Below are 25,525 nucleotides of genomic sequence, written 5' to 3'. Positions count from 1 at the left end.
AGAAGACCCCATTTTGGGCGGAAGTGCGTATGAGCAATATTTTAACAATGGCGTTTAAAACAGTTAAAGAGCGTGTGCTGGTGTGCGAGGCCATTAGGACCTTAGTTTTGCGGTGGCTTTAAGGCCCGCAGATAAGCCTCGCATAATAACATTTTAATTTCGAGCAGCAGTGGCCACAAAAGACGCCCCAAGATACCCAGATGCACATGCTGCCTGCCAAAAAGGATATAATTAACATGCCAGCTGCTTCAGAGCACACACACATGTGCTAAATGACGTCTAGATAAGCGGCGAGCCTGGTGACATGATTTAAGGTCCTGCGATGGATGGGGCAGGATAATTTGCGATAAGCGGCATTGGGGGTGATTAATTTGCCAGCTTAAGTTGTGGAATGTCTTCGAAATGTCTTCAGCTCTCAATTTAAAATAATGAGCTCATGTACACCATGTATTTAATATTTAAAATTGGCTTTCAGCAACGAAAAGTTGCCTTTGCAACAAAATCGTAATTTAAAAATTACTTACACCCATATAAAAACAAAAACAGGTTTCTTAACACAACAACTAGAATTATATATTTTTAAAAAGATCAAAATCCTTTTCAGGATAACGAAATGTAACGGTTAAGTGAGCCTACCAAGCAGCTTAACTGTAAAGCTTGTAGAGCTTTTAGTAAATCAACAAACCCGAATTGCTTTCGAATAAATCCTTCAAGTTCTTTCCCAAATTAAACAAAGCAAATACAAAAATCTTCAATCTTTTAATTGAACAAAACACACAAATGTACACTTATCACAATAAGTTTTGCTGTCTATAACTCGTATGACATAAGTAGTCCCAATTATAAAAAAGTCTGCTCAGTTGCGCTTGATCAGTTAGCCAGTAATAAAATAAGTTATAAAAACTCGAAAGGGGTTCAGCTGGTAGAATGAATGTCTTGGAAATGCGGATGGAATTTTAGAAACATGTTGCGAAGTCTTTGAAAAGTATCTTTGCGCCTTAGATGCGGCTTTTGGAGCTCGATTTCACTTCAAATAGTTTGCGCACAAAGAAGACCTGCAAATATTAGGTTATTAATAAAGGAAAAGCAAAAAACATGAATATACTCGCCTGTACAGAGCACGTGATCAATATGACCACAATTTGGCTAATCGAGAAGGTTTGAATATAAGCATTGTTGTCCAGGAGCAACGCATAATCACGCGATTCGCGATGACGACTGTGCGCTTGATAGCCCATCATATCGTTGATGTTGCGCTCCACAGTGCCAACGGTGGCCTAAAGAAATAGATCAATGTGAATATTTGTAGTTGGATGTTTGGGTGTGTCTGAAAACCAGTTTGGCTTACAGTGAAGTTTTGCATGTTCAGCTGCAGCTGTTCGATCTCCTTGGCGTACTTGTCCCAGGCATCGTACTTCACCACCGTGATATAGATGTTGACCAGCTTGCCAGCGAATCGGGAGAACTGGTTGTCAATGCAGACGGAGTAGTAGCCACCGGGTGATACCTGATCCGTGTAATCCGCAGTAGCCTGCCACTGGTAGGGCTTTACCACCTCACCAGCAGGATTGCGTACGGCGAAACCAGCCATTCCATCGCCTCCGCGCACCACCTAGAAATTATCATTATATGATTAATTTTTTTTTACCATACGCAACTTTTCGATTTACGATACGAAACTTAATATACTTAAAAACATTGTATGCAGCTATACCAAATTCATGAACTACATTACAATCAGATAGCTTTCCTACTTCATTAACTGAATTAATGGATTCGATTTGATTTATTTTAGACTATTACAGACTCGGCTACGGGGAACCCATCCATTGGAACCGAAGCATGCTATAGATCCCAAATCCTATCTACTTACACTGAAGGACACGTAGAAGGTGGCTCCTGCCTTAACATACTGATGGTAGCAGTCCTCCTTACCAGCATCTATATGAACCTAAAAGAGAAACCACGTTCCCGGTGAAATTTGATGCTCTGCAGGAGTCTCAAAGCCATTACCCACCTTGTAGTCCATGGCCACCGCTGGCAGATTCTCGTACCATGGTTGTTGGGCCTCCTGAGCGCTGGTTACGTCGATCAAGAGACAACAACAAATCAGAGCAATCGGAAGCAGTAGATTTATCTGATCTCTCTGCCACGTCAATTGCATGTTGGGATTTATACTCGTCGGATTAGTGGTGCCTGGGTGGGGATGAACGCAGGGGGATCAAATCTGCCGTTTCCTCTGAGCTCTCTGTAAACAAAAAGGGGTAACTGCACCGGTTAGCTAGCTTTCTATTTGCCAAACTACCATAAAGTTAAATAAACGAATTCAATAAACAACCGACCTGTTGCTTAGAGGTGGACTATTTGCTATGTGGTATTTTCTAGAGCAGGGCTGCCAGATCTTTGCAACTGCCTGCACTGTGTAGCAGATGTGCACGTTTAAATATATATATTTCAAAAAAGTATTTTTATTTTATTTAGTGTATTTAAAAAAAAAATGTTATTTAAAAAGCTGTATAAGCAAAAATCAAAATATGTACCCGCAAGTTTTTCAGCTACGAAATCAAACCCCTCCATATTTTTAATAACTACGCACATGTAAACAGCAGCAACAGCTGTTCTAAAATAGATAAGGCAACTCTAAAATTTGAATTGCAACTACGGTGATTAAAAGATAATTTAAGTAAGAACTTTCTGATTTACCGCTAAATTTGAGCACTTTCTTGGAATACGAACATTGCACAATTTTAAGACTCCACAAGGTGTCTATCCCCCTTATCGCAGACTTTCCCACCAATTTGTGATAACAAGATCTGTTTACATATGTACGTACATGTGTACATTTTGTTTGCGGCTTTTTTTGCGATAATTAAAACAAACACATACGCACATCGAGTGCTGATTAACCTCTACGGCTTGGAGAGGGTCAGATAAAAACGCAGTGCAAGTGGCACTCGCAATCATTCCACAGCTGCAGCCGGATCCAAAATGGTCAACATCACGGAGGACGTCTTCGCCAACGGAGCGGTGAATCCGTTAACCAAGTCAAAGGACACCATCAAACGGTTCACCCTGACAAACGGAGCAGGAATGTCCGTGCAGTTGATCACCCGTGGAGCCACCATTACCAGCATAAAGACGCCCGATGCCAGCGGTCAAATAGATGACGTGACCCTCGGATTTGATGATTTGGCGGGCTATCAGAGCGAGAGGAATCCGTACTTTGGAGCAACTATTGGGCGGATTTGCAACCGGATTGCCAATGGCAGCTTTTATCTGGATGGAAAGCTGGTGGAGGTGTCCAAGAACCGGGACAACAAGTTTCAACTTCATGGCGGCTTTGTGGGCTTCGATAAGGCTCACTGGGAAGTTGTGGAAGTACGTGGGGATGGTGTTACTCTGTCCCACACCAATCCGGATGGACACGAAGGATATCCCGGCAAGGTGACAGCCACGGCAAGCTTTACTCTCAGCGAGGATAACTGCCTCCATGTCCAGATGAGTGCAGTAGCAGATCAAACCACTCCCGTGAATCTTACAAATCACTCCTACTTCAACCTAGCTGGACACAAATCTGGAGCCAACGGTCTCTACGAGCACACCATCGAAATAAATGCTTATGGGATTACTGAGACGGACCAGTCTTCGATTCCCACGGGCCGGATCACACCGGTGGAGGGAACAGGATTTGATTTACGTGTGTCCAGCAATCTGGGAGAACGCCTCAAGGCGCTGCAGCCAGCTCGCGGCTACGATGACAACTTCTGTGTAACCTTCAGTCCACCACAACCATTGGCCAAGGTGGCCAGAGCCACTCATCCGCCCAGCGGACGCTGGCTGGAGGTGGTCAGCAATCAGCCCGGAGTGCAGTTTTACACCTCCAACTTTATGCCGGATGTGGAACGCGGTGAATCGCCCATTCCCGGCAAGGATGGAGCTGCCTATGCCAAGCATGGTGCCTTCTGCCTGGAGACACAGAAGTTTCCCGACTCCGTGAACCACAGCAACTTTCCCTCGACCATTTTGCGACCTGGCGAAAGTTACCAGCACGAAGTCATCTACAAGTTCGGAGTTTCTCACTGAGTGAGAATCTTATCTTACCCATATATACGAATATGTACCATGTATCCGACTAATCAAGCAACCCGTAATTATTATAACCAATAAACCAAAAGCACGCAGATTATGCAAAGAGGTTCGAACACGACGCAATCATAAAACCGTAGCAATCAATGAAACCCACGAGTACGGGCAATATATAAAGCTGTTCAAGGGTTTGGAGTTGTAAATCAATTGAAATGATTCTCCAGCTGGCGCTTATCGTGCAGTTCTCCCTGGGATTTGGCCAGGAGACTGGCTCCCTGCGAATAATGAATGGCACAGCGGCCAAGGCGAAGCAGTTGCCTTACCAGGTTGGACTACTCTGCTACTTCGAGGGATCCAAGGATGAGCCCAATATGTGCGGGGGCACTATCCTCAGTAATCGTTGGATTATAACCGCAGCCCATTGTCTGCAGGATCCAAAGTCTAATCTGTAAGTAACATACTCCTGCGATTTATATATATTTATATTTCTCCCCTACTTAGCTGGAAAGTGCTGATCCACGTGGGAAAGGTGAAATCCTTTGATGATAAAGAAATCGTGGTCAACCGGAGCTACACCATTGTCCACAAGAAGTTCGACCGTAAGACCGTGACAAACGATATAGCCCTGATCAAATTGCCCAAGAAGCTTAAATTCAACAAGTATATCCAACCTGCAAAGTTGCCGAGTGCCAAGAAAACATACACGGGTCGCAAAGCCATCATTTCGGGTTGGGGTCTGACTACCAAGCAACTGCCCAGCCAGGTGCTCCAGTACATCCGGGCGCCCATCATCTCGAACAAGGAGTGCGAGAGGCAGTGGAACAAGCAGCTGGGCGGCAAAAGCAAGAAGGTCGTGCACAATAGCTTCATCTGCATCGATTCCAAGAAGGGTCTGCCATGTCGCGGCGACTCCGGAGGTCCGATGGTCCTGGACGATGGCACCAGAACGCTGGTGGGCATTGTATCTCACGGATTCGATGGCGAGTGCAAGCTGAAGCTGCCCGACATATCCACCCGTGTTTCTGCCTACCTCAAGTGGATTAAATACTACTCCGGGGGACTTAAGTAGCTGATGTGGAATCATTAAAAATCGAATCTCTTTTCAAACGTGTGCTTTATTCTTATTACTTCATACAAACTCCCATACACTTTCTCGTTCTCCGTTCCATTTTCATAATATTCTCTTGTGGCTTTGCTAAATTTGTTATCATTTCTTAATGTTGGTTTCGATTTGTATGTTATTTGTGACTTTGCATGTCGTTTAAACAATTTGTTTATGATAATGTTTAGATGTTCTCGTTTTGTGGGCTTGGTTTACGTGTGAGTGTGGTTAATGTTGCTGATTATTTGCAATTCTCCCCTTGCTTTAATTTACCTTATTTGTTCTCGCTATTCCGTAAATGCAGTTCTCAAAATGTACAAAAACATAAATGGAAATGATTCAGTACAATGGTGGTGAGTGATATAATTTGGTTCTTTCAACGATTCTTTTAGTATTTTCCCTATATGTACAAAAAGTGTAAACGAAATTGTGGAAAAGCTATACAATTTGTTAGTTAACAAAGCGAATAAGTTGATTAGAACTCGGCTGAATAAATTAGTTTGTTTTCTCTTCGATTCGTTTTGTTTGTAGTTTTTAATTTTTTAATACGGCTGCTTGAAGACTTCAGAAAAATTTGTTTGTAACTAGCGTAAAATTTGTTATCTTTCGTTTAAATATATAAAAATGCACATATTATCCGTAGAAAATAATAAATTTAAAGTAATTATTAAATTGTTTTTGTTCTTTTTTTTGTATCTTTTTGGTAAGATTTTTCTTTATTTTCGTTTGCGGCTTGTCTTGTAAAAATGATCAAGTAATTTACTATGCGTTCAACTAGTTTTATTTTCGTATTGAAATATATATGCTTTATATATATAATTTTGTAACTTTCAATATTGCGTTTATCATTTGCCTATAAATCCATAGAGTTAGTGTGACTTGTAACTATATGTTATCATAAATATTTATTATTACGGTGACCTGTTCCAATTCACAGTTTATATCGAAAACCGAAATGGAATTTTGCGGCATTTTGGAAAAATGATTCGAGAACAGATTTTCATTCGTTAGTTGAAGTGTAAATTTTGTATGCATTTCCTTCGTATAAAATGTTGGTTGGGCTTTTTGTATTTCACTTTAACATACGCAAAATATATTTTGTATATTTTCCATGTTTCACTTAACTAGGGCATTATGTATAAGTTAATATTAGTTATTACTTTTGCTAAACTTTGCCTTCTTTTTTGGTTGTCTTACTTTTATTTATACGTTTTTTGGTTTTTTCGTTTTTTCCTTTGTTGAAACAGTAACTTTCAGTCATCTTGTAATCATAATAGATACATATATGCAATATTACATACGTACAATAATATTCTGGTTTCGTAATTTCAATTTGTTATGAGCGCCGCGTACAATGCATAAAAAACGCACCTCCTTTCTTATATAGTGTGTCGTGTTCGTGATTCACTTTCGATTAGGTTTCCCTCAATATCGGTTGTATAAAAGCTAAAATTTTTCCGCTGCATATGACAAAGTTACCTATTTTTTTTCCCGATCCGATCGGGCGATCCAAAAAATCCGCGCTCACAATTTTCATAAAAATTCCCGGTACCGCTCAAACAAAATTTGATTAGATATTCGGCTTCGATTTTTATCATCAATTGTTTGCTTGGTTTTTCTTTCGTTTTTCATCTTCTTTTGGCAGTTATCGTTTGTTAGGTTCTTTTGACATGTTTGTTGCTGTTCTTGTTGCTGCTGCGATATCGGCTGAATATCATTGATTTCTCGTATGTATATCTTCGTTATCGTTATCATTAATTATGTATATGCTAAGCAACTAACATTGGACCATTTCCATTGCGCGACGCACTATATAAGAAAACTAGCTACTTGATTAATTTACCTTTATCCATATACGCATATATCATATATATATATTATACTCGTATTTATATATTTATATTCGTATTATACTGCAGTTACGTTGCGTTACGTTATTGAAATGATTTACGCCGGCAGCCGGAGCACTGCCAACGAAAGGAAACGGAAACCCATGGCCAGCAACGCCCCCAATCTCAGGCCCAGTTCCAGCCCAGCGGAAAAGTATTGTACAGCGAAAGCATCCATCCGGACAACTGCCTCTCGATCACGTGGAACAGCTGCTGTCGCAGGCAGATCCCGATGGCCACCACCACGACTATGGCCGCAAAAAGTCATCAGTCGCACTCCGGTCCCTCCGAGAAGTGACCCCGCACATCCAGGGCCGAGGCCAGCTGAAAGATGATGTGCGACAGCGAGGGGTGCTCCAGCAGTTCGTTCGCCGGCAGCTGCGGCTCACAGCGGGGTCTCATGTGACGCCCACGGAATCCGCGGTGCAACCGAAGCACCACATCACAGAAGACGAAGCGGAGGATCAGAGTGCGCAGGAAGTCGTCACCGAAGAACTGCACGTAGGAGGAATCTGCAAAAGGAGTTAGATTATAGTAAGTATAAGGGGTAAGGATAGCCATCTCAACAGTTGATATCTTTCATTTACAGCCGACAGCTGACCCACCTATAAATCCAATGCCCTGCTCAATCTCATCGATGCGACACCGGGTGACGAGGCGCGAGGCCTCCGTGATGAAGCGGTCCACGTAGGTCTGGCAGCGTTCCCAGTGGTGGATGGGCACGTCTCCAACGTTGCAGATGTAGCAGAGGGCGGTGAGCGGGGAGTGCAGGAACAACGTAAACAGCGAGCCATGATGCTGGACATCAGCTAAAATAAGGCCAAAAGGATATAAGTGCTTGGGGTAGACCAAAAAGGATAGAGATCCTACCCTGGAATGCGGGCGGCACATCCTGCGGGGACATGAGCACCACCAGCGGCTGGCCAAAGTAGCGCGGTATGTGCTGAAAGACAAACGAGTTGTCCGAGTCGATCACAACGAACATTGGCCGGCGTGTGAACGGATATAGATCACCCGGATATAGGCAGTGGTTCTCCTTGTACGATTTTCCTCGGCAGGACAGCCCTCCACCATCCACGCTGTCCCGCTTCACGCTGGTGGCCAGGCCGCCCAGCTCATAGCCAACTGGAAAAATCAATGATTACTATAGATAACAGCATCAATGGCATGGTGATGTACTCACAATCCTCGGGATGTTTGGTGGTAGAGAAGCAGCCATCGGCGGACATGTAGAGGAGCAGGGCACCGCCCAGTGGCAGTTCCTTGGAGCCGCTGGCGAGGAACACCAGCAGCTGGCTTATCGAAGGTTTGTACAGTAGATACTTGTGGGGATTGTCACGAAAGGCCCGTCCGTTCTCCATGTAGCCCTTGGAGCCCGGCACTCCGTACGGCGGTATTCGGCTGGCCGCCGGACTCGCATCGTGCCCATGGAGTCCGTGGGCCATGCTCAGTGGATTCGTGGTCGACTCCGTCGGCTCGCGCTCCAGCGTCTGCAGCATCCGGAACATGTCCATGGTCAGCTCCGAGAACTTGGCCTGCTCGCAGGCGGAGCCCACGATCAGGATCTCCTGCAGGCTGAGCGTCATGTGCGGCGAACGCTCGCAGGGCGGCGTCGTCAGCGGCGACAACCTAGAACCGGAACCACTGGACACATCAGTCAGGGTAGTCGCACTCGTCCTCCGGCGGATGGCGGGGCCCGTGCTTTCACAGAAGAATTGAGAATGCGGCGCACTAATGAGGTGACAAGGGTACGGGTGGGGGAGTGTGTTCTCGGGGGGATCGTGGACCAAATGATAATGAAATGATAACGAAATGATAACATCTTGTGGAGTGTGTGTGCGGTTGGACAATGAAACTGTATGCTTTACTTAGGGAATGTAACTAGACATTTTCTATCAAACAGTTTCATTATCCCACCTGGATCTTGTGATTGGATGGACGGGTGTTTTGGGGGACAGAGATCATGGTTAAAGTGCGTGACAAAATGACAACGGTGAGTGTTCTTTGGTGTTTCAAGTCTTCTGTGATAAGCACAACAAATGAACATAATCAACGGCAACGGAACTCAAGCAAAACTCGTATACCTACGCAAACAGAACAGGGCATATGTGTAGGCATATGCGGACAGATAGAGGCTATACACTTGGCCACCCACAAGCTGTCCAAACTCCTCCTCCGCCGACGAAAGCACGGGCAAATACGCGTGTACGGACAGAGGCTGTGCTAACGACTCACCTGTGCGACAGGATGATGGGATTGGAGTCGGCGTGCAGTACGGCCACCGCCGCCTCCGCCTTGATGAAGCCCTTGATCTCCTCGAGCACCAGCGACCACTCCAAATGATCCTCCGGCTCGTAGCTGCGGGGAAATCTGGGGATTAATACGGAGTCAAAAACGGGCCACCAAGTAATTACGTGTTGGTGTACTCCTGTATTTGTTTTTCCAACTCGGTGACCAGCTCCCGCACCAGCTTCATCTTCTTGAGCAGCAGGCACACCACAATGAACCGGGCATAGTATCGCAGCTTTTTCACCATCAGATCCGGTCGATCCTCCTTGGCTGCCCGCGAGTAGTAGGCCCGACCCCTAATTGCCGCATAGAACTGATACGCCTCGTTCAGGTAGTTGGTTTCGCTGGTTCTTAAGCTAGAGAGGAAGGATTCATATATTAGAAATCTTTCATCTTTCTATTGGCTGTCATACTTACTAATAGTGATAATAAAGCTGGCCAATCTTGCTTGCTATTTCGCCGATCTGCCAGCGCTTCAGGCCATACTTGGAGTCCAGCACCATGCGATGTTGCTGCTGGAACTTCCACAACTTGGTGTAGACATCGAAGGTGCGTCCGAAGTAGGCCTGCCACTGCCGATGGCCATACTGAGGCAGATCCCTGTAGATATTCAATTAGCAACCAACTCATAAAGGTTCTTTACCTATTCAGACTCACCTGAGCCCGTTGAAGAGCTGCTTGGACTTCTCTAGCAGGTGGCAGAACTCCAAAACTAGCTTTCGATCCTGTTCTTCCGTCGATTCCATTTTCACCATGCCGTTCTTCTCAACCTCCACCGCAATGTGTTATGTCTGCGAATCGGTTCTGCTGCAATGGAAGACATTCATATGATTAAACTCAAGTGCTTTTGGTAATTTAACAGAAATATCTATAAACTATGCCTGCCGCCCATAACAAACTGAATCATGCAGTTTTTCGATATGTATCTACCCATCCGCCTATCCCCATTAACATCTATCTATTGGTGCACGTATCTATACCAAATGAGGAGGTGGGCCGACTGCCCACTTGAGATTCATTCAGCCGCTCGTTGAGCCATTGTTGATGTGGATAATGTGCATAATGACGAGGATGATGTCAATGGGCCTGCTGCTGATGCCGGGACTTTGCTTACAATAAAATGAAATGCCAATGCGGCTTTTTTGCCCCACAAATACTACGCGTATTAAATTTTTAATTTTTATGTTCTCCAAACCAATGTCGTTTGCCTTTCGCCTTTGTTTTCTAAGCCGGCGAGGCATTTCGAATTTAAAGTCATAACTGAAAGGAATCCCGATCTCGATGCCGATTCCCAATATGAATTCAATTAAAATTTCAATTTGGTAAAAACAATTATGTAGCCTTTTAAGTGCACACGAACAGATGGATGAGATGACCCGGATGGGAGATGAAATGGGATGGGATGGGATGGGACAATCGTTATACTGGCTATGCATCAAAAGCTCAATTAATAACGCCCGACCAGGCGACCAGGCGAAATTGTTTGCACAGAGAAAAAATAAAACACACAGACACACACACATACAGACAGGAGCGGAGGAAAAACCCGGAAAATGTCGAGCAGGGCAGAGCGGAAAACAGAGTAAATGCACAAAAGGGTCGGCAGTGCAAATGGCGCCGCAGCGGCCACATTGATTTGGCTTTGGCCAAACTAGGTCGTTCCACAGAGCACAAAAACTTTCAATATGAGCTCATCAGCCAGCAGCCCAGTACACAGAGAGAAATCGGAATGTTTATGATCAATTCAGTAACTAAATTGGTGAGTTTAAGCAATCAAGTTGTTGAAGACTTGTTTCTTCCTCTAAACAAATAAAAATATACTGAGTTCAATTGAAATTATTTAAGGCAATAGATTTTGAGAGAAGAATGCTTTTTGTTTATTTTTCAACATTTTCTCTCTGTGCATCTAGAATTGGTAACTGGAGATGTGAGTCGGTAGCTGGGATATGGAGTAAATATAGTTTTCTGCGTTCTTTTTTTTTTGGGCAACTGGGAAACTGCGTCAAACATGCGTCACCTCTGCGAGAGTCCAACCAACAAGTCGATGTGGGGCACACACAGCGTGGCAGGACACATTTATGGCGCCCTAATCAAATTAGGCTTCCTTTTAGCGCGTTAAAATTACATAATATGAAAATTACGCATACGCAGCGTTAACAAACAAGCAGCGAGTGGAGTATCAAAACAAAAACAAAGCTGACTAACCAGCTCGGCCACTCAGTCACTGAATGACAGACTGGCTGGATGCTACTCCTCCTCCTGTTGCTGACTTCATCATGGCCCGGCTATCATCCTCGGCAGAAGTTAACCAACATCATCAGCATGTCAACATGTGGAAGCCGGAAATGAAGAAACACAAATACTAAGCAGAGTCGTTGCCACTGCTATGCTGCTCATTAACACCCTTCCCCGCGCCAAAAGACTCCCCCGTCTTGTGCCGTCCTGGCCCAGCTCCTCCCCGCATCGTCCTCCTTCCCACCACCAAACGTAGACACACATTCGCAGTTGGTGCAGGGCTGCGTCAGGATGTCGTCCTGCCACCAACAAGTGCGTCAGGATTGGCTTTGAAAACCACAGAAGGTGTCATTCAAACTTAAATTAAATTTATGTTTTAATCGAATCATAAATAAAAATAAAGTGTTTCAAAATAATAATAATAATAGCTGTGAGAGTTTGTAGCAATGCAAGATGTTATGATATTGTTATGTTAAAAAATACTGCAATCTTATTATTTTATAAAATAGAAAACTATCTACCAACGTTTAATGTAATATTTTATATTAAACTACTTCGTTTTGCCTACAAATAAATTCGTGACATTTTTGTCGCCTGGCTGGAGTCAGTCAGTAGTTAACGTGGCAAAGTTTTTTCCACTTTTTTTTGCGCTGTTGCGTGTTGTTGCTGTTGTCGTTGTTGCCTGTGTGACAATGTGTACAACAGCGGCAACAACAACAAAAACAACAACCACTACGAGAGTGAGTACAACTGTTGGGGAAAATCCCAATCCCAGTCAAACAAAGCGTGCAAAAAAAAAGCAAGCAGAGGCGGAGTATGCAACGCACTTTGGCGCCCATCGGCAGTGCGTGGGGTAGGGGGGGTGTTTGTTTGGTGGTGGCGAAAGGGGTGAAAGGGGCTCGGTGGGCGGAGTGGGTGGTCCAGTCGCGCTTTTGACTGACTGCCAGTGCGTGCATGTGTGTGGGTGAGTGTGTTTTTCAATGCCCGCCAGCACTTCTGCAACAGCAACAACGGCAAAACTACACAGCGAAAAATGTTGAAAGCCGCTCAAATCAATTAAGATCAATTAATTATATGTATTTCATTTCAAAAAAAAATTATTAAACAAATATGTATATTCCTAAATCAAAATCGTAAGGCAGCAAAATTTGTTAAATGTCCATAGTAATGTCCCAGGTAATTTTGAAAAATGATTGCTATTTTCTCCGAGTGGAGCGAAACTATTCGCTGCTGCACCGCGCTCTTTGCTATTTGACAAAGCTGCACATTTTTCCGTTTCGCTCCTTTTCTTTCGGAAAGTGTGTGTTTGTGTGTGTGTGCGTAAACAGGGAGGCGCCGGTGGGTGGGGTGTGTAATCCTTCAAAGGCATTGTAGGCTACACATTTAATGGCATTTTGACGCTGCCGCCGCTGATAATGATGTTGTCGTACATGCAACGTCCGCATCCGCAGCAAACTTCAAGTTGTCTGTTGCCTCTGTTTTCCCGTCCTGCTCTCCATCTGTCCTGCTGCCCTCCAAAAAGGACCTCCCCACCACAGCCACATCCTCCGTGCAGCCGTTCAGTCATTAGGACTTATGAATTTCGGTTTAACAATTGAGCGGCTCAAAGTGCGATGGCGGAGGAGGTGTCTGCAAAACTTTGGCATAGTTCAGCCTTCATAATTAATGGCAGCCTAGCTGGAATAAAAAATAATAATTCCAGGACGTACATATAAAAACCAACTACTTGAGTGGGCCAACTTTGCCCTAATGATACAGGCAGGCAGACACACAGACAGACAGTCGGTCCGAAAGTTACAATTCTCATATCTCGCTGCAGACATCACAAGCTGCAGAAAAACTTTGTCAGGACCAAAAACCGGATGCGAGTGACCAGCGGAGAACTTTTGCCTTGGCCCCCAGGACACTTTTTGTGAACTGTTCGACTGTCGCCCGGGGGCAATTTACATTTCACATCTAATTGGCAATTTCTATTTATCGAAATTGATCTCGCACCGTAGTGGGCGTTTGTATTTTGTTTGTATTTTAGCTGCCAACTGTGTACAGAACTCGGAAAATTAAATATATCACTGTGGAATACTTTCGATAGGCCATTTAAAAAGTTTTTAATTTGAAAACGTAAAATGTTGAACGTTTTAAATCAGCACTACAAAGATACTTCAAAATAATTTTCCCTAAAATTAAATATTTTTAAGTTGCTAGCGGGTAAATCGAATTCGTAAGCATTTAAACCTATATCCTTTAGAGGTATAAATAAATCACAGTTAGTTTCCCCCTCCCCTTTCGGATTTTCGTAGTAAATGTACTACATCCCAAGTTGAAAGAATTACAGTTTCTATTTGTTGTGCATTATTTTTCACTTCTCAGGGGGAACCCCTCCGCACACTCACCTTTTCATTGTTGTATCTGCTGCTGCCACCAACAACAACAGAAACAGGAGCGGATGCGGAAGTCGCAGTCGCAACCTCTGCTAGCAGTCGCGTCGCCCTGCACTTGACATATGTTTCGCCGGATCTGCTCAAGATCGTATTCTATAGCTTAGCGCTCGAACACTTTGCCACTTTTCACTCACTGCACAAACGCGGGGGCGCTTTTTATTTTTTTGCCGGTTTGCAAGTTGCCCTTGTTGGGAATTTCACTGAGGACTTTGGGGGCGATTCGAAAACCGTTCTCAATCTTTAACTGATATTTGGGTAGTATCCCGGAACTGGAGCATTACGTGCTGGGGGGATAAAGCGGGGAGAGCGATTGTGAGTGGAGAACGCTGCGACCGTCGCGTTTGGCTGCACAGTATTGAATTTTTTCGCATTTACATTTTTAACGAGGAGGGTTGGGGGTTGGTATTGATTTTTTTGCCACTTTGACAGCTGCCTGGTGCCAGCGATGGCCAACAGAGGGCGTAGCTGACAGTTGCCAATTTCGCGGGGGATGAACAGCTGACTGGCGAAAAGCCGTTACCAATGGAGACTTCCAATGGTAACACTCTACAGGGGTTGTAAATTGACCAAAAGGTACGGTAGGTGGCGCCACTTTTAAATCAATCAGCTGGTGAAGTTCCCTGGGGTGTTCCACAATTTAATATTAACCCATATAGACGCTTTTTACTAAATAAATTTAATTCTATATACACCTTATCTTCAGCAAATTTTCGCATGAATAAAGAATAATTCCTCCTCCTCAAAACCAATTTTAAAATTTTGAAAACTCATATCTTGTTACGTTTCTATTTTTATCTAGGTTTCACACTACATGAACACATTTCTTGAGTTTTATTGCAATACATAAGTTCAATAACATTTACATTTCGCATTACATAAAAGCGTTTTAAATTATATTTGGTTGGTTGCTTGATAAAAATGCGACTAAAATTGTTGCGGTTTTAAGTGCTTTTTCACTATCACAATGAAATAAATTACATTGTTCGGATACAGTATACAATAAATATATATGCTTAAGTGTGTATACGCTACATGTAAAACAGTATCTAGTCGCATGATAGGTTAACCATATTATATGGCAAATACATATACAATCCTCTATCTATCATTACAAGACGCCAGATTTTTCTCTCATTTGGAATATGCGCGTGGCTTTTCAGTCTTTCAATAAATCCAAAAATCTAAACGTCAAAGCGTCCTAGTTATATCGCCTATATGTAAAGTGAGTTTCATAGACGTAAGATAGCTATAAGTTTAGTTTTTATAGGTCTTAAGGTGTTCTAATTTCCGGATCATCTACTCTTAGAAGTATCTTCTTGTGGGCTTATCTCTGTGTATTGTCCTGCGGTTTTTGGAGGCTAAATATTTATCTTACATTTATAAAACTCACTTAACATATTATTGAATAGTTAAGCTACATGTTGATTTTTGTCTGAGTTATATGTTTAAAATTTGGCTCTAGTTACCATTTCAAATGAGTTCGATGTTCGGTTTTCGAAGACGCGATTGGATCAGAATATGAGTGCACTCATGAGTGGTTCAACTAAGTGAATCATGCACAGGTTAGGCGTCTGAGTTAATTTAAATGAGGTAAGTTTGAAATGAGTATTAAATTCTTATCTCATTTGAATAAGATTTTTTCACCATTGAGTACATTTGGATACCAAACAAATAATTTTCTACATTTTTTAGTCAAACTACAAAATATTTAATTATCTATGCCTTAAATACTCATGTATTTTGGTCAAAAATTACACAATATGGAATATACAGATATCAGTTTAAATAGAAAATTACCTATTTTTATTATTAAATTAAAATTGAATTAACAGACTAATCAAATTGATCGATGTCGATTCGACTTTTATTCTATTCCATATTTTGTTTCATACTCATTCAATTCTTTCTCATTTAAAATAACATTTAGTTTAAAACCTCTATTAACTGAACATGCCTATCGAACTCCAAATATATTTGATCATCACTACCCATGGTGCACTCATGTTATTCTTGAGACGGATCTCGGTACGTCTAGACAATTGTGACCTACAATCTGGTGGCCTCCGAAGTGGTCTGGACATCTCCTGCGCCGTGCACCTGCTGACTGGTGGTGGAGGTGCCCACATCAGTGGTGGGACGCGGCAGATGCGAGTAGTATCCCAACTGGCAGGAGTTCTGGTGGGACAGCTTCTGATTTTGACTGAGTTGGTACTGGGCCGCCTTAATGGCAGCCTGTTGCTGAGGCGTCAAGCAATCGCAGGCGGCCAACAGCTCCTCCGTGGACTTGGCCGTGATTGTGGTGGTTGTGGTGGTGGTCAGCTCGCCCACAAACTCGGTGGGCGGTGGGGCATAGTTCTCCACATCGCCGTAAGTAGAGTACCTGCCGTACGGGTTCCTTCGCGGCATCGAGTGACGCTGCTGGGCAATCTGCATTTTTATGGCTGGCTTAACTGCCACAGTGTCAAGGTAACCGTAACCCACATTAAAGCCCGCCTTGTTGGCGAGATTGTCCCAGGATTTTGGTTTCTGGACATAGGCTATAGTGTTGGGATAGATCTGCTGCGGTTGCATTTGAGTAGTGGTCACATGATATCGTTGATGGTAATCCCCCTGGTGATGATGATGATGGTGGTGTCCCTGGTGAGTTTGCTGCTGCTGTTGCTGTTGTGGATGCTGCTCGTAGGACTGCCTGGATTTTGTGGAGTGCTGTCGGGACTGAGCCGTATCGCTTTTGGGATCCCAAAACAAAGTATCCGTACTTATGGATGTGGTATATGAGGCAGTGTCTCCTGTAGCAAACTCACTCGAGGTGCAGGAATGTAAGCTACAGTGGCTGGCTAAGCCGGATGCCAAGTCAAAGTAGCGGGATCGGGTGCTCCCACTTTGGGATTGCACCTGGCAGGGATTGTGCATTTGGTGGGGATAGTGATGGTGGTGCGGAACAGTCTGCATGGGCTGTTGCTGCTGTTGTTGTTGCTGCTGCTGTTGTTGCTGCTGTTGTTGTTGCTGCTGCTGCTCATGGCTATGATGGTGATGATGATGATGGTGGTGATGTCCAGATCCTGCACCCCCGTTGGCATTGGGTGAGGCATGAGATGTGGACTTGGGTCTAACCCTCTGCTCCTTGCTCTCCACCCGCTCCCTGTCCCGATGTTTGTGCTTATGCGTGTGCTCCTTATGCTGCCGATGACGTCTTCTTGTTGGCACACAATGTGTATCGCAGCACGGACTGGCCAGGTCATAGGCATCCAAGCTCACGTTATCCGGCGCCGGAACTGCTGATTTCTCCTCCGACTTCCAGCGAAAGTGACCCAAGCACGGATTGCACGAGTGTCCAACGTGGCAATGCTTACCCGAGGATTTCTCTTTCTCTGGCTTTGGTGGCTTAGCAGGTGGCTTGTGCTTTTCACAGGTGCGAGGAGGTGGTGCGGGTGGCTTCACCGATCCACCTGCGGTGCTGTGATATTGGGTAGGAGCCGTTGTTGTGGGTTGAGTCATCGAATTTGCATCCACAGACTCGGTTCGCTGGAGGACATAGCGCTGTGCCGGTGGCTGGTGATCACTACTGCTCCGCTGAAGACCCAATCCGTCTACGAATTCTTCTGAGCTACCGTGCGTAGGTCGCAGGACGTAGCGGTATGTGGGATCCAGGTAGTGGTAGGTGAGCATAAATTGAGCGGGAGGAGGTATGATTCCTGGACCACCCACCCCATGCTGGCGGGCCGCAATGTTGGGCACATCCTCGGTCGACAAAGCGGGTCGGTAGAAGCCAGCTTCACCAGCCACCTCTGTGGGTGATACTCCTTCCCCATCACTGGGCGAAGTATTTGCATTGGCCTTCTTTCGCGCTGGCAAGCTGTGTGTCTTCCACTTGCCCTCTAATAACTCACGCTCCCTGAGGTGTACCCTCTCCAGCTCGTTCATCTTTTGCTGCAACATGCTCTGCAGTTGGATGTAGCGCATGTGGAGATCCACCTGGGGAAACATACGTTTATCAGAAATACATCCTACTTGTTAAATCTATATGTGTAAACTTTACCTTCCTCACACAGTCCTCGAAAAGCACTACCATCCGCATCCTGGTGTCGCATTGCTTGATGAACTCGACGATGGTCTTGTGGTCCGCCTTCTCCATATCTTTTCCGTTAATGGAGAGGATTACGTCGCCCTCACGCATGCCAGCTCGATAGGCCGGTCCTCCGTACTCCACGTAGTCCACGTATGTGATCATTTCCAGCTCCTCATCCCGTTTGTAGTGGATCCCGTAGCTCTGCAGCGTGAACCCATACGAGTTGTTCTTTTTCTCAACGATTATGGTGCGACGTCTTCGGTCCTCATCCGGATTGGAGGCCAGATATCGTTCCGATTTGTGGCGCCCCAGGATATGGGTAGAACGGGATAGCTGGAATGTCATTAAATATTACAAGTGCATAATATGTAATGTTGTAATATGGAATTCCTTTTGAAAGAAAGGAATTCTCTATAGCAATTCAAGCCACATTGGTCATTATCTACCTGTGCTCTCTATCTGTGAAAGGAATGTGTTGATTTGCGGTGAAAGTGAAAAGCTTGTATGCTAAACTATCGTTGGCACTTCCGGGTATTTGCACGTCTAGGCAATGTGGCACACCAAATAGCCGCCAGGTGTGGTGGTGCAAACCATCAAAATGATGTTTGCCAAGCCCATTCCTTCGTCCCTACTGTTCTTCCTGCTTTTATTGAAAGCATTTCTATGAATACAGGATGAAGCCCCCAGCAGGCAACACTTTCACTGCCCCCTCGAAAGGAAAGCGGGTTAGATAGGGAAAAGCAAACCAACCCAGAATACAGGTGCGGGCAAAATAATACCATGCAAGCCGTTTCCACGGATTAACAAGTTGGTAATAGAATAAAACTAAAACAATATTTGTGAGGTTGTCACGCTTAAAGTTTTGGAAAAGTTCAAGATATAAACAAAAATACAGATACTATTTTTAGATTTATGCAGAGGACACCTATTTTTAGATACAACAGCCTAAGTATAGAGACACAGCACAGTTCTTTCATTAACGCTTTTTTGTGCGGGCGTAATAACTGGCTTGAAAGGCTTTGGAATAGACCTCCCGCCGGATATAATGCCATCGGCCAGGAAGAGCAAATTGTGTGGCATTATGTACAGAAATACAGTGCCCGTTTTAAATGAAATTGTAAAGATTTTCATTAAAAAAGAAATCGCAGAGAAGATGAGTTAGAAAACTAGAAAAAATTAAAATGCAAGTGGCGCACGAAGAACGCTTTCTGCCTTATGAAAGCTTTAATTCATTTGAGTATGTAGGTTTAACCATTAATTCTAGTAAAAACTGTGTTTAGGTTTCAAATTAAAGACGTAATAACTACATTCATTTAATATTGTGGCTCATATCGTGACTTTAGTAGAAATAGTGGCCGAGCTCCCCATTTATGGTGCTGTAAATATGGCATGCTCGCAAACATGCCCCTTTCATTCAGTGACCCATAAATTAATCCAACTGGTTAATTTTTCAAATTGCCCGGGCCAAAGTCAAGGCCCTTCCAGGGACTAAGCTGCTCCCCGTGTGTACGATACATTTCAATATATGACTATTTCCGGGGCATTGAATTATTAACACTTGATCGACGACGGCGGTTGTTGGCGGCTGTTGAGGTTGCCTGGCGAAGCGTAAACTATGCATAACGACCCGGCTGGTGGGTTAAACAGCTGTGGGGGCAACAAATGCACCGGGATGGGAGCTGTGTGGCGCAAACCACCCCCAAGTACACCCACTCAACAAGGCAGCCAGCAACCACCATACATCCCATAACACCCACCACCACCACCCACAAGACAAATTCAATTGAGCCAGCAGTGCAGGACCTTGTCGCATTATTATGACTCAGTGCGGGGGACAATTGAATTCAGTTGGAGACGATTCCGACTAGCAGTTGGATACTTAGCCACTTGGACATACCTGCGCATACTCGATTTCCTCGTCACTGGCATCGAGACTCTTGTGGAACTTGAGCCTGCCCAAGCTGCCGGTGCCATTGACATAGTGCGACGCTTGCTGATGGCTCTGATGATAGAGGTGTTGCTGCTGGGACTGGGAATAGTGCTGGTGGGGATGTGGCTGCTCCTGCTGGCAGGCGGCGGCGATGAGGGAGCCCACAGAGGTGGCATTGGAGGCCGAGATGGACACCGCTGCCGCTGTGGTGGCCGCACTGCTGGCCGCCGTTGCAATGCTCTGGCAGCTGGTGCTCATGGGCTTGCTGGCCATCCTCCACTTATTGATTTCTTCACGCAGTCATAATTACAGGCGGATCATTCGAGCCGCTCAAATGAGACACCGACAGATACAGATACCGAAACACGGGTATCTTTCGCTGCAAAACCGGACAACCTTCACCACTGAAGTTCATACATCGACTGTGGCTGCTGCTGGATGACTGCAATTAGTCATGGCCATTCATAAAGTTCACTCCGAGTTGCGTTTATCAGTGCTATATCGGTTCTGGGTAAAAGTTTTCCATATTCGAGTTCGGTTCGGTTTTGTTGTCGCGTGAGTCTGTTTCCGCTTGGTTTGTTCCACTTCCGTCGAAGCCTGCTGCCGTACTGAGCGCTGGAGGTGCCGAACGGAAGCGGGAGAACGCACGCAGAGCAGAGTGGTACTGGCGGAGAGCACACTGCACCCACACGCACGGCCAGAAGGGAAAAGCGGTTAATATTTATGGCACATGTTGACTGCTGTATCGCTGAGACCCAACATTTTTGGGGTGGAGCGCATGCGCCTACTTTGCATGGCAGACAGAGCACAAATAGCGGTTGAATGTTAACGGAAAGACACTAAATATTTAATGTGACGTTTGCATTCTTGAAGATAGGAAATCCCTTTACAGAATTATTAGCGGTCGACCTTTTTGGCATTTCATTTCAAGTGTATATTTTGTAACATTATGTCTTTTTTTATTCTGAGATTAGAATGCAAATGTATTTTCATTTCCTAAGCCAAGCGTTTTTAAAATTGTACCTGTTAGGACCAAAAATCTTTTAACATTACTGTAAATAGCTTGACCACTGTTAACTTTTAACATACCTCGTACATTTACATACGACAATTATCATATTAAAACGACTGTTTTGTTATTTTACAAATGTATTTATGTTTACAAATTGAACCTTGCTACTCCGCCAACTCTCCGCCAGGCACCAACTGAAATCATAAATTATATATGAAATTTAATAAAAATTACTTCGAAAAAGAGCACCCACCATTGTGATGTTGTTGCCGTTGAGCAGAATCTGATCCAGTTTGGTGATGCGGCGTCCATCGGGCGTATTCTCATACTCCGTCACGTCGTCCAAGAGCATATTCACAAAGTCATCGAATCCCAGGAGAGTGCCCACCATCTCCTTGTCGTTCTTCATGATAATGTGGATGCGGGAACCGATGCATTTGTCCACCAATTCTGAAGGGAATCACGGAGAAGCCGGCAAAAGCTAGAAACTCTGGATTTGTAGACGGTACCAGTTTTACGTACCCAATGGCATCAGGGTTGAGATGTTGGAGGGGGGTGGAACGGCAGTCATATTTTCGTATGATTTGTGTACTATTATTTACAATAATTGGAATTGCGCTAAAAACTTTTTAGCAGCGAGGTAAACAATGCGGAATACTGCGCAAAAACTGGCCACATCAAAAGTATCAGCTGTCAGTGCTGCAAAATCGTATGGTTAGAGCTAGCTCGCTTATAGCTAAACATTTATAATCCATGTACACATTTGTTTTTGTTTAAAACTAATTAATTACATGCTCTCTAAGACTGTAGGAATATTTAGGAATCGCTTTTGACAAAATTACCTAGATTAACTATTTTATCGCAAGAATTTAAGGAACAATTTGTCAGCAAGAGGGACCTCAAAACGTCCACGTGCCATCACTATTAACCAGATAGTAACGGATAGTTTGCATTCCGTGCCACGGTCTTACCAATTTTACCTCATAATTCAAGATCAGGAGTTATATATCCAAAATCTTAATCTCGCGGCAGTGCTACCGTATGCTGGACATCTTTGACGCGGGGCAGTGTTGTGCCGCCGCCCACTGCTTACATAATGTCCATGTCGTTGGGCTCCAAGATCCGGAAATTGGTCACCAGCAGACGGCACTTCCTTCTTTTGCGCCGATCGCTGAACCAAGGTCAGTTGATTTGAATGCGCCACAACTTTTACATGATCATGTGATTGGGCGCTTTTGCAGATCTGACAACGGCGCTGAGACCCTTCTACTTCGCGGTGCATCCTGACTTCTTTGCCCAGCATCCGGAGCAGAGAAACACCAACGAGAACTCGCTGAAATTGCTGAGTGAGCATCTTGAGGCTTTGTATGAACGCAGACAGCGAAGCGGGGACACCCAAGTGCTCAAGTTCTATGTACGCACCAGTTCGGATGCTGACAAGCGAGACTCCTTCAAGCTCATCCAAATACGCACGGACTGGCAGAGTACTCGAGATCCCAAAACCTTCATTCAAGGACTTTTGGAGTCCTGCAACTTGTCCACGGAGTATGTAAAGAACATTAAGGCCCAGCCTGAGCCGCCAAAGACCTCTGGCTTAGATTTTAAACCAAGCCAAGACTATCACTATGACATGGAGTTCGCCGAGTTTGAATCTCAGTTGAAGAATGTTGGTAGATAACTTTGAAATTAAAAAAATCATTTAAATACTCATTTCCTTAATCCAGGAGCGTGCCAGTAAGCGTCCAGTGCTGACCACCTGGCTGGAGGAGAATGCCGGCACAGCCAAACAGCGCTCTAAAGAAACTGCGGATCTGCAGGCCGAAATCGACAAACTGAAAAAAGTGCTGGTAGAAAAACTGGAGTTGCAAGATGCTCGTTACGAGTGCGGCTGGAACATTGAGCATTACCGTGGCTGTTTAAAGACCCTTGAGCGACTATCCAACACCCATTTGTTGGAAATGGCTCCCCTGAAAGGTCGCATAGTGGTTTTTGCTCCCTTTACGGGCATCAGTTTAGAAGGCCATGTGATGCTTTTTACCGGCGATGTGCTCAGTACCTGGATTGACTTCATCAAGAACATTCCGCACCACGATGCCTATTTAAAGGTGGTGCCCGTGTATGAACGAACACTGTCTCAGGTTTTACTGAACATCCAGATAGGTCGTCGCAAGTTTATGCCCAAACAACAGGCAAGTGGCTACGCAAGCTACCTTATGAAAGTCACCACTTCGCTCAGCGATTACCTAGGCAAACAAAAATATCCGTCGGAATGGCCGAAAACGCTGAAAGAGTTTACCATAGTGGTGGAATCAGAGGCAGGTCCTCTGATGGTAAGCCCCACGGGACAGTTTATTACACCAGCCACCTGTCCGGGATCCATACTCGTAGACTTCATCAGCGTAAACCTGGAGCTGGCCAGGGAGCGTATGAAGAAGTACGCTCAGGACAAGCACATCGAGCAGGAGCTGATGGACTCGTGCATAAAGCAGCTACAGTTGCAATCGCTAACCAAAGATGATGCCATAACCCCGGACAAAATGATAACATCCCTTAGAGATTTATCCCAGCTGCAGTTGAAAGAACTGCAGGGATGCAAGCTTCACATAACCCACTACTATTCGGTACTGACCGACGGCGTTGTGTGCATACCCTGGGATTTTCTGCAGAGGTAGTTGGATTTTCTCATGTGCCTTATTAGTCAAAATAAACATAGTAATAATTTATAGATATTAAGGTTTGAAATCCTTCTCACTTCCAGTTAAGCGGCATCACTGCAGTCTTCGAGGCTCCAGGTGCACTCTGCCCTATGAGCTGAAAACTGCGATGCATGTCTTGTGTAGACGTGATGCTCCTCGCCATCCCAGTGCAAAGGATCGCCACCGCACAGAACGGAGTTTTCAGTGGCAGCATCGTAAAAGGAAATCCCTCCATTTCCATATACCACTCTCCACCAGTTAATGTTTGGCCGGCTGTAAACGTTTTTGGTAATCAAGTTTGTTGCATTGCTCGCGGTTGCAGTGGCTGGTTCCATGAGGATGTAGCGATTACGCCAGAAGGCACTATAAAAAGCAAATTGCGGCCGGCTGTCGTTACTGTGACCACGTTGGATGAAATAGGCAGCCTTCTTTGGATCTCGAGCGTTACTGCAGATGAGGTACGTCTGCGGGCATTCGTAAATATACGAATTTTCCTGAGTCCCATTCCGGATGCATACTTTTCGAGCGGTGTACAGCAGTTGCTCATCATTTGGAAGGTGTGCATAGATTTCCGATTGCAGGGAGTTTGTAACTTCTTTTTCAAAGCCAGGCTGCGAAATCAAATTCCTGATGTTGCTCTGCAGGGCATTTTGCACTTCGGGGTCTCCACGTTTGAGTTCCTGCCTGCTAAGTAATTGAAGATTAGCTTGAGCCAATTGCGTCAAACTAGCCGTAAAATTTCCCAGGCGCTGCACTACACTTAAAGGTGTTTCCAGGGCCAAAACAGCATCGTAGAGAACTTCCAGAATATCTTTCAGATAATCCAAAGTGCTGAATGTTAGACGATTGACCAGAGAGTCCACCAATGGAAAAGTGGCCACTCGACTGGCAGTGTGAAATGGAGCTTCCAATAACTGGGCACTTCGATTGATGAAAGCCCGGTAAATATGATCCATCAGTTGGAGTGGAACGTCAGTGTGCACAGACAGCTGGTCATAAAATTCTAAAATCTTTAGGGGATCGTAAATCTGCTTGGTCTGCTGGAGCTCCTTCCACAACGCTGTGTAAATAGCCTGCTTGAGCTCCAATGTCCTGGCTTGATTCGCTATTTGAAGGACTAGCCTACCCCGCTCCCAGTCACCTCCAACTTCAGAGCGAATTACTGACTCGAGATTGGAAGATGCAGGATTATCCTGGGCCACAGCAGATGCCTCATTTCGCCAGACATCGATGTGGTATAGCAACTCTTGAACCGGAGCAGATGTGTTGAGAACCGTCAAGAGTTTGCTGCTGCTATTTTGCAAATTCAAATCCAGGGCGCCAGAGATGCCAATGCCCATGAGAAGGACAAGCCAGGCGGATGAAGATGCCATTTTGGCTGTACTAGTTGGATGCGCTCGAAGGGCGATGCTTATATAGGTAAGTGGAGAATCGGTACTTATTTGTAGTTCAATCGGATATTTACATCGGGATTTGGTTGTTGACCCTTGTGCCAATAAATGCATACAACGTTTAATTGCATTTTGCACTTGCAGAGAAGCTGATAAACACAATGATCATAAACGGTTGAGCGCGTACATACTCCAAAATTAAACGGGGGCTTTTTGTTAAAATAGCCGAAAAGGTTTTCTTAAAGCTGGTGATCTAAATTAGAAACAAATTTATGGAGGTGTTCATTATTATTAGTATTACACAAATTTTTATTTTTTTTAAATTATTTAAGTATAATTTGTTTTTTTTTTTTATAAGTTAATTGCTCTAATATTATTATTAATGTAT

The 25,525-nt window shown here is 44.5% G+C and overlaps 8 protein-coding genes across 12 annotated transcripts; 3 read left to right on the top strand and 5 right to left on the bottom strand.

Annotated features, from left to right (window-relative positions):
* Nucleotides 1–740: 740 nt before the first annotated feature.
* LOC6736971 (transmembrane emp24 domain-containing protein B) lies at nt 741–2,451 on the bottom strand. Its single transcript, XM_016170937.3, has 6 exons — nt 2,343–2,451; nt 2,018–2,248; nt 1,874–1,951; nt 1,349–1,612; nt 1,110–1,277; nt 741–1,055 (listed from the first exon to the last, which is right to left on the bottom strand). Exons 2-6 carry the CDS (start codon nt 2,162–2,164, stop codon nt 999–1,001), a joined length of 714 nt encoding a protein of 237 aa, XP_016030609.1. The 5' UTR covers nt 2,165–2,248; nt 2,343–2,451; the 3' UTR covers nt 741–998.
* A 168-nt stretch (nt 2,452–2,619) lies between these two features.
* LOC6736970 (galactose mutarotase) lies at nt 2,620–4,220 on the top strand. Its single transcript, XM_002083781.4, has one exon. The coding sequence runs from the start codon at nt 2,989–2,991 to the stop codon at nt 4,081–4,083; it is 1,095 nt and encodes a 364-aa protein (XP_002083817.1). The 5' UTR covers nt 2,620–2,988; the 3' UTR covers nt 4,084–4,220.
* A 62-nt stretch (nt 4,221–4,282) lies between these two features.
* Nucleotides 4,283–5,193, top strand: LOC6736969 (chymotrypsin-1). Its single transcript, XM_002083780.4, has 2 exons — nt 4,283–4,534; nt 4,588–5,193. The coding sequence occupies exons 1-2, from the start codon at nt 4,299–4,301 to the stop codon at nt 5,153–5,155; spliced, it is 804 nt and encodes a 267-aa protein (XP_002083816.1). The 5' UTR covers nt 4,283–4,298; the 3' UTR covers nt 5,156–5,193.
* On the bottom strand, nt 5,182–14,491 carry LOC6736968 (protein SCAI). 5 transcript variants are annotated; one of them, XM_016170934.3, is made up of 9 exons: nt 13,992–14,491; nt 10,024–10,173; nt 9,784–9,966; nt 9,504–9,722; nt 9,313–9,447; nt 8,261–8,721; nt 7,948–8,202; nt 7,683–7,886; nt 5,182–7,589 (listed from the first exon to the last, which is right to left on the bottom strand). In XM_016170934.3, exons 2-9 carry the CDS (start codon nt 10,119–10,121, stop codon nt 7,345–7,347), a joined length of 1,800 nt encoding a protein of 599 aa, XP_016030606.1. In that variant the 5' UTR covers nt 10,122–10,173; nt 13,992–14,491; the 3' UTR covers nt 5,182–7,344. The 5 variants fall into 5 exon arrangements, with proteins under 5 accessions (XP_016030606.1, XP_016030608.1, XP_039148995.1 ...); XM_016170936.3 differs by having other exon boundaries at nt 9,313–9,435; nt 9,492–9,722; nt 13,992–14,490; XM_039293061.2 differs by having other exon boundaries at nt 8,261–8,706; nt 13,992–14,490.
* Nucleotides 14,492–14,820: 329 nt separating this feature from the next.
* LOC6736967 lies at nt 14,821–21,032 on the bottom strand. The gene is made up of 3 exons (XM_016170931.3): nt 20,006–21,032; nt 18,079–18,441; nt 14,821–18,014 (listed from the first exon to the last, which is right to left on the bottom strand). Exons 1-3 carry the CDS (start codon nt 20,309–20,311, stop codon nt 16,086–16,088), a joined length of 2,598 nt encoding a protein of 865 aa, XP_016030603.1. The 5' UTR covers nt 20,312–21,032; the 3' UTR covers nt 14,821–16,085.
* A 137-nt stretch (nt 21,033–21,169) lies between these two features.
* Nucleotides 21,170–21,741, bottom strand: LOC6736965 (U6 snRNA-associated Sm-like protein LSm5). Its single transcript, XM_002083776.4, has 3 exons — nt 21,573–21,741; nt 21,304–21,500; nt 21,170–21,244 (listed from the first exon to the last, which is right to left on the bottom strand). The coding sequence occupies exons 1-3, from the start codon at nt 21,619–21,621 to the stop codon at nt 21,215–21,217; spliced, it is 276 nt and encodes a 91-aa protein (XP_002083812.1). The 5' UTR covers nt 21,622–21,741; the 3' UTR covers nt 21,170–21,214.
* A 246-nt stretch (nt 21,742–21,987) lies between these two features.
* LOC6736964 (T-cell activation inhibitor, mitochondrial) lies at nt 21,988–23,775 on the top strand. Its single transcript, XM_002083775.4, has 3 exons — nt 21,988–22,231; nt 22,292–22,716; nt 22,775–23,775. Exons 1-3 carry the CDS (start codon nt 22,147–22,149, stop codon nt 23,720–23,722), a joined length of 1,458 nt encoding a protein of 485 aa, XP_002083811.2. The 5' UTR covers nt 21,988–22,146; the 3' UTR covers nt 23,723–23,775.
* Nucleotides 23,776–23,807: 32 nt separating this feature from the next.
* LOC6736963 lies at nt 23,808–25,153 on the bottom strand. Its single transcript, XM_002083774.4, has one exon. It carries the CDS (start codon nt 25,117–25,119, stop codon nt 23,809–23,811), a length of 1,311 nt encoding a protein of 436 aa, XP_002083810.3. The 5' UTR covers nt 25,120–25,153; the 3' UTR covers nt 23,808.
* Nucleotides 25,154–25,525: the final 372 nt, after the last annotated feature.

The sequence above is a fragment of the Drosophila simulans genome, chromosome 3L (assembly GCF_016746395.2).
Source record: "Drosophila simulans strain w501 chromosome 3L, Prin_Dsim_3.1, whole genome shotgun sequence".
NCBI classification, from domain to species: domain Eukaryota; kingdom Metazoa; phylum Arthropoda; class Insecta; order Diptera; family Drosophilidae; genus Drosophila; species Drosophila simulans.
The sequence above is the reverse complement of the archived record's forward strand: the minus strand, read 5'-3'. Positions and strand labels throughout refer to the sequence as shown.

What these genes read in the sequence shown, in the direction of transcription:
- LOC6736963 (XM_002083774.4), bottom strand. Translation starts at nt 25,119, where the DNA reads ATGGCATCTTCATCCGCCTGGCTTGTCCTTCTCATGGGCATTGGCATC.
- LOC6736965 (XM_002083776.4), bottom strand. Translation starts at nt 21,621, where the DNA reads ATGACTGCCGTTCCACCCCCCTCCAACATCTCAACCCTGATGCCATTG. An exon ending in CTCAACCCTGATGCCATTGG is followed by an intron (nt 21,501 to 21,572) that starts GTACGTAAAACT and finishes GATTCCCTTCAG; the next exon opens with AATTGGTGGACAAATGCATC. An exon ending in ACGGCAACAACATCACAATG is followed by an intron (nt 21,245 to 21,303) that starts GTGGGTGCTCTT and finishes TTATGATTTCAG; the next exon opens with TTGGTGCCTGGCGGAGAGTT.
- LOC6736970 (XM_002083781.4), top strand. Translation starts at nt 2,989, where the DNA reads ATGGTCAACATCACGGAGGACGTCTTCGCCAACGGAGCGGTGAATCCG.
- LOC6736964 (XM_002083775.4), top strand. Translation starts at nt 22,147, where the DNA reads ATGTCCATGTCGTTGGGCTCCAAGATCCGGAAATTGGTCACCAGCAGA. An exon ending in GCGCCGATCGCTGAACCAAG is followed by an intron (nt 22,232 to 22,291) that starts GTCAGTTGATTT and finishes GCGCTTTTGCAG; the next exon opens with ATCTGACAACGGCGCTGAGA. An exon ending in TTGAATCTCAGTTGAAGAAT is followed by an intron (nt 22,717 to 22,774) that starts GTTGGTAGATAA and finishes TCCTTAATCCAG; the next exon opens with GAGCGTGCCAGTAAGCGTCC.
- LOC6736971 (XM_016170937.3), bottom strand. Translation starts at nt 2,164, where the DNA reads ATGCAATTGACGTGGCAGAGAGATCAGATAAATCTACTGCTTCCGATT. An exon ending in CGGTGGCCATGGACTACAAG is followed by an intron (nt 1,952 to 2,017) that starts GTGGGTAATGGC and finishes TTTCTCTTTTAG; the next exon opens with GTTCATATAGATGCTGGTAA. An exon ending in TGAACATGCAAAACTTCACT is followed by an intron (nt 1,278 to 1,348) that starts GTAAGCCAAACT and finishes CTATTTCTTTAG; the next exon opens with GCCACCGTTGGCACTGTGGA.
- LOC6736969 (XM_002083780.4), top strand. Translation starts at nt 4,299, where the DNA reads ATGATTCTCCAGCTGGCGCTTATCGTGCAGTTCTCCCTGGGATTTGGC. An exon ending in CAGGATCCAAAGTCTAATCT is followed by an intron (nt 4,535 to 4,587) that starts GTAAGTAACATA and finishes TCCCCTACTTAG; the next exon opens with CTGGAAAGTGCTGATCCACG.
- LOC6736968 (XM_016170934.3), bottom strand. Translation starts at nt 10,121, where the DNA reads ATGGTGAAAATGGAATCGACGGAAGAACAGGATCGAAAGCTAGTTTTG. An exon ending in CACCAAACATCCCGAGGATT is followed by an intron (nt 8,203 to 8,260) that starts GTGAGTACATCA and finishes TGATTTTTCCAG; the next exon opens with TTGGCTATGAGCTGGGCGGC. An exon ending in TGTGCCGCCCGCATTCCAGG is followed by an intron (nt 7,887 to 7,947) that starts GTAGGATCTCTA and finishes GCCTTATTTTAG; the next exon opens with CTGATGTCCAGCATCATGGC.
- LOC6736967 (XM_016170931.3), bottom strand. Translation starts at nt 20,311, where the DNA reads ATGGCCAGCAAGCCCATGAGCACCAGCTGCCAGAGCATTGCAACGGCG. An exon ending in AGGAAATCGAGTATGCGCAG is followed by an intron (nt 18,442 to 20,005) that starts GTATGTCCAAGT and finishes ATGACATTCCAG; the next exon opens with CTATCCCGTTCTACCCATAT. An exon ending in TCGAGGACTGTGTGAGGAAG is followed by an intron (nt 18,015 to 18,078) that starts GTAAAGTTTACA and finishes ATGTTTCCCCAG; the next exon opens with GTGGATCTCCACATGCGCTA.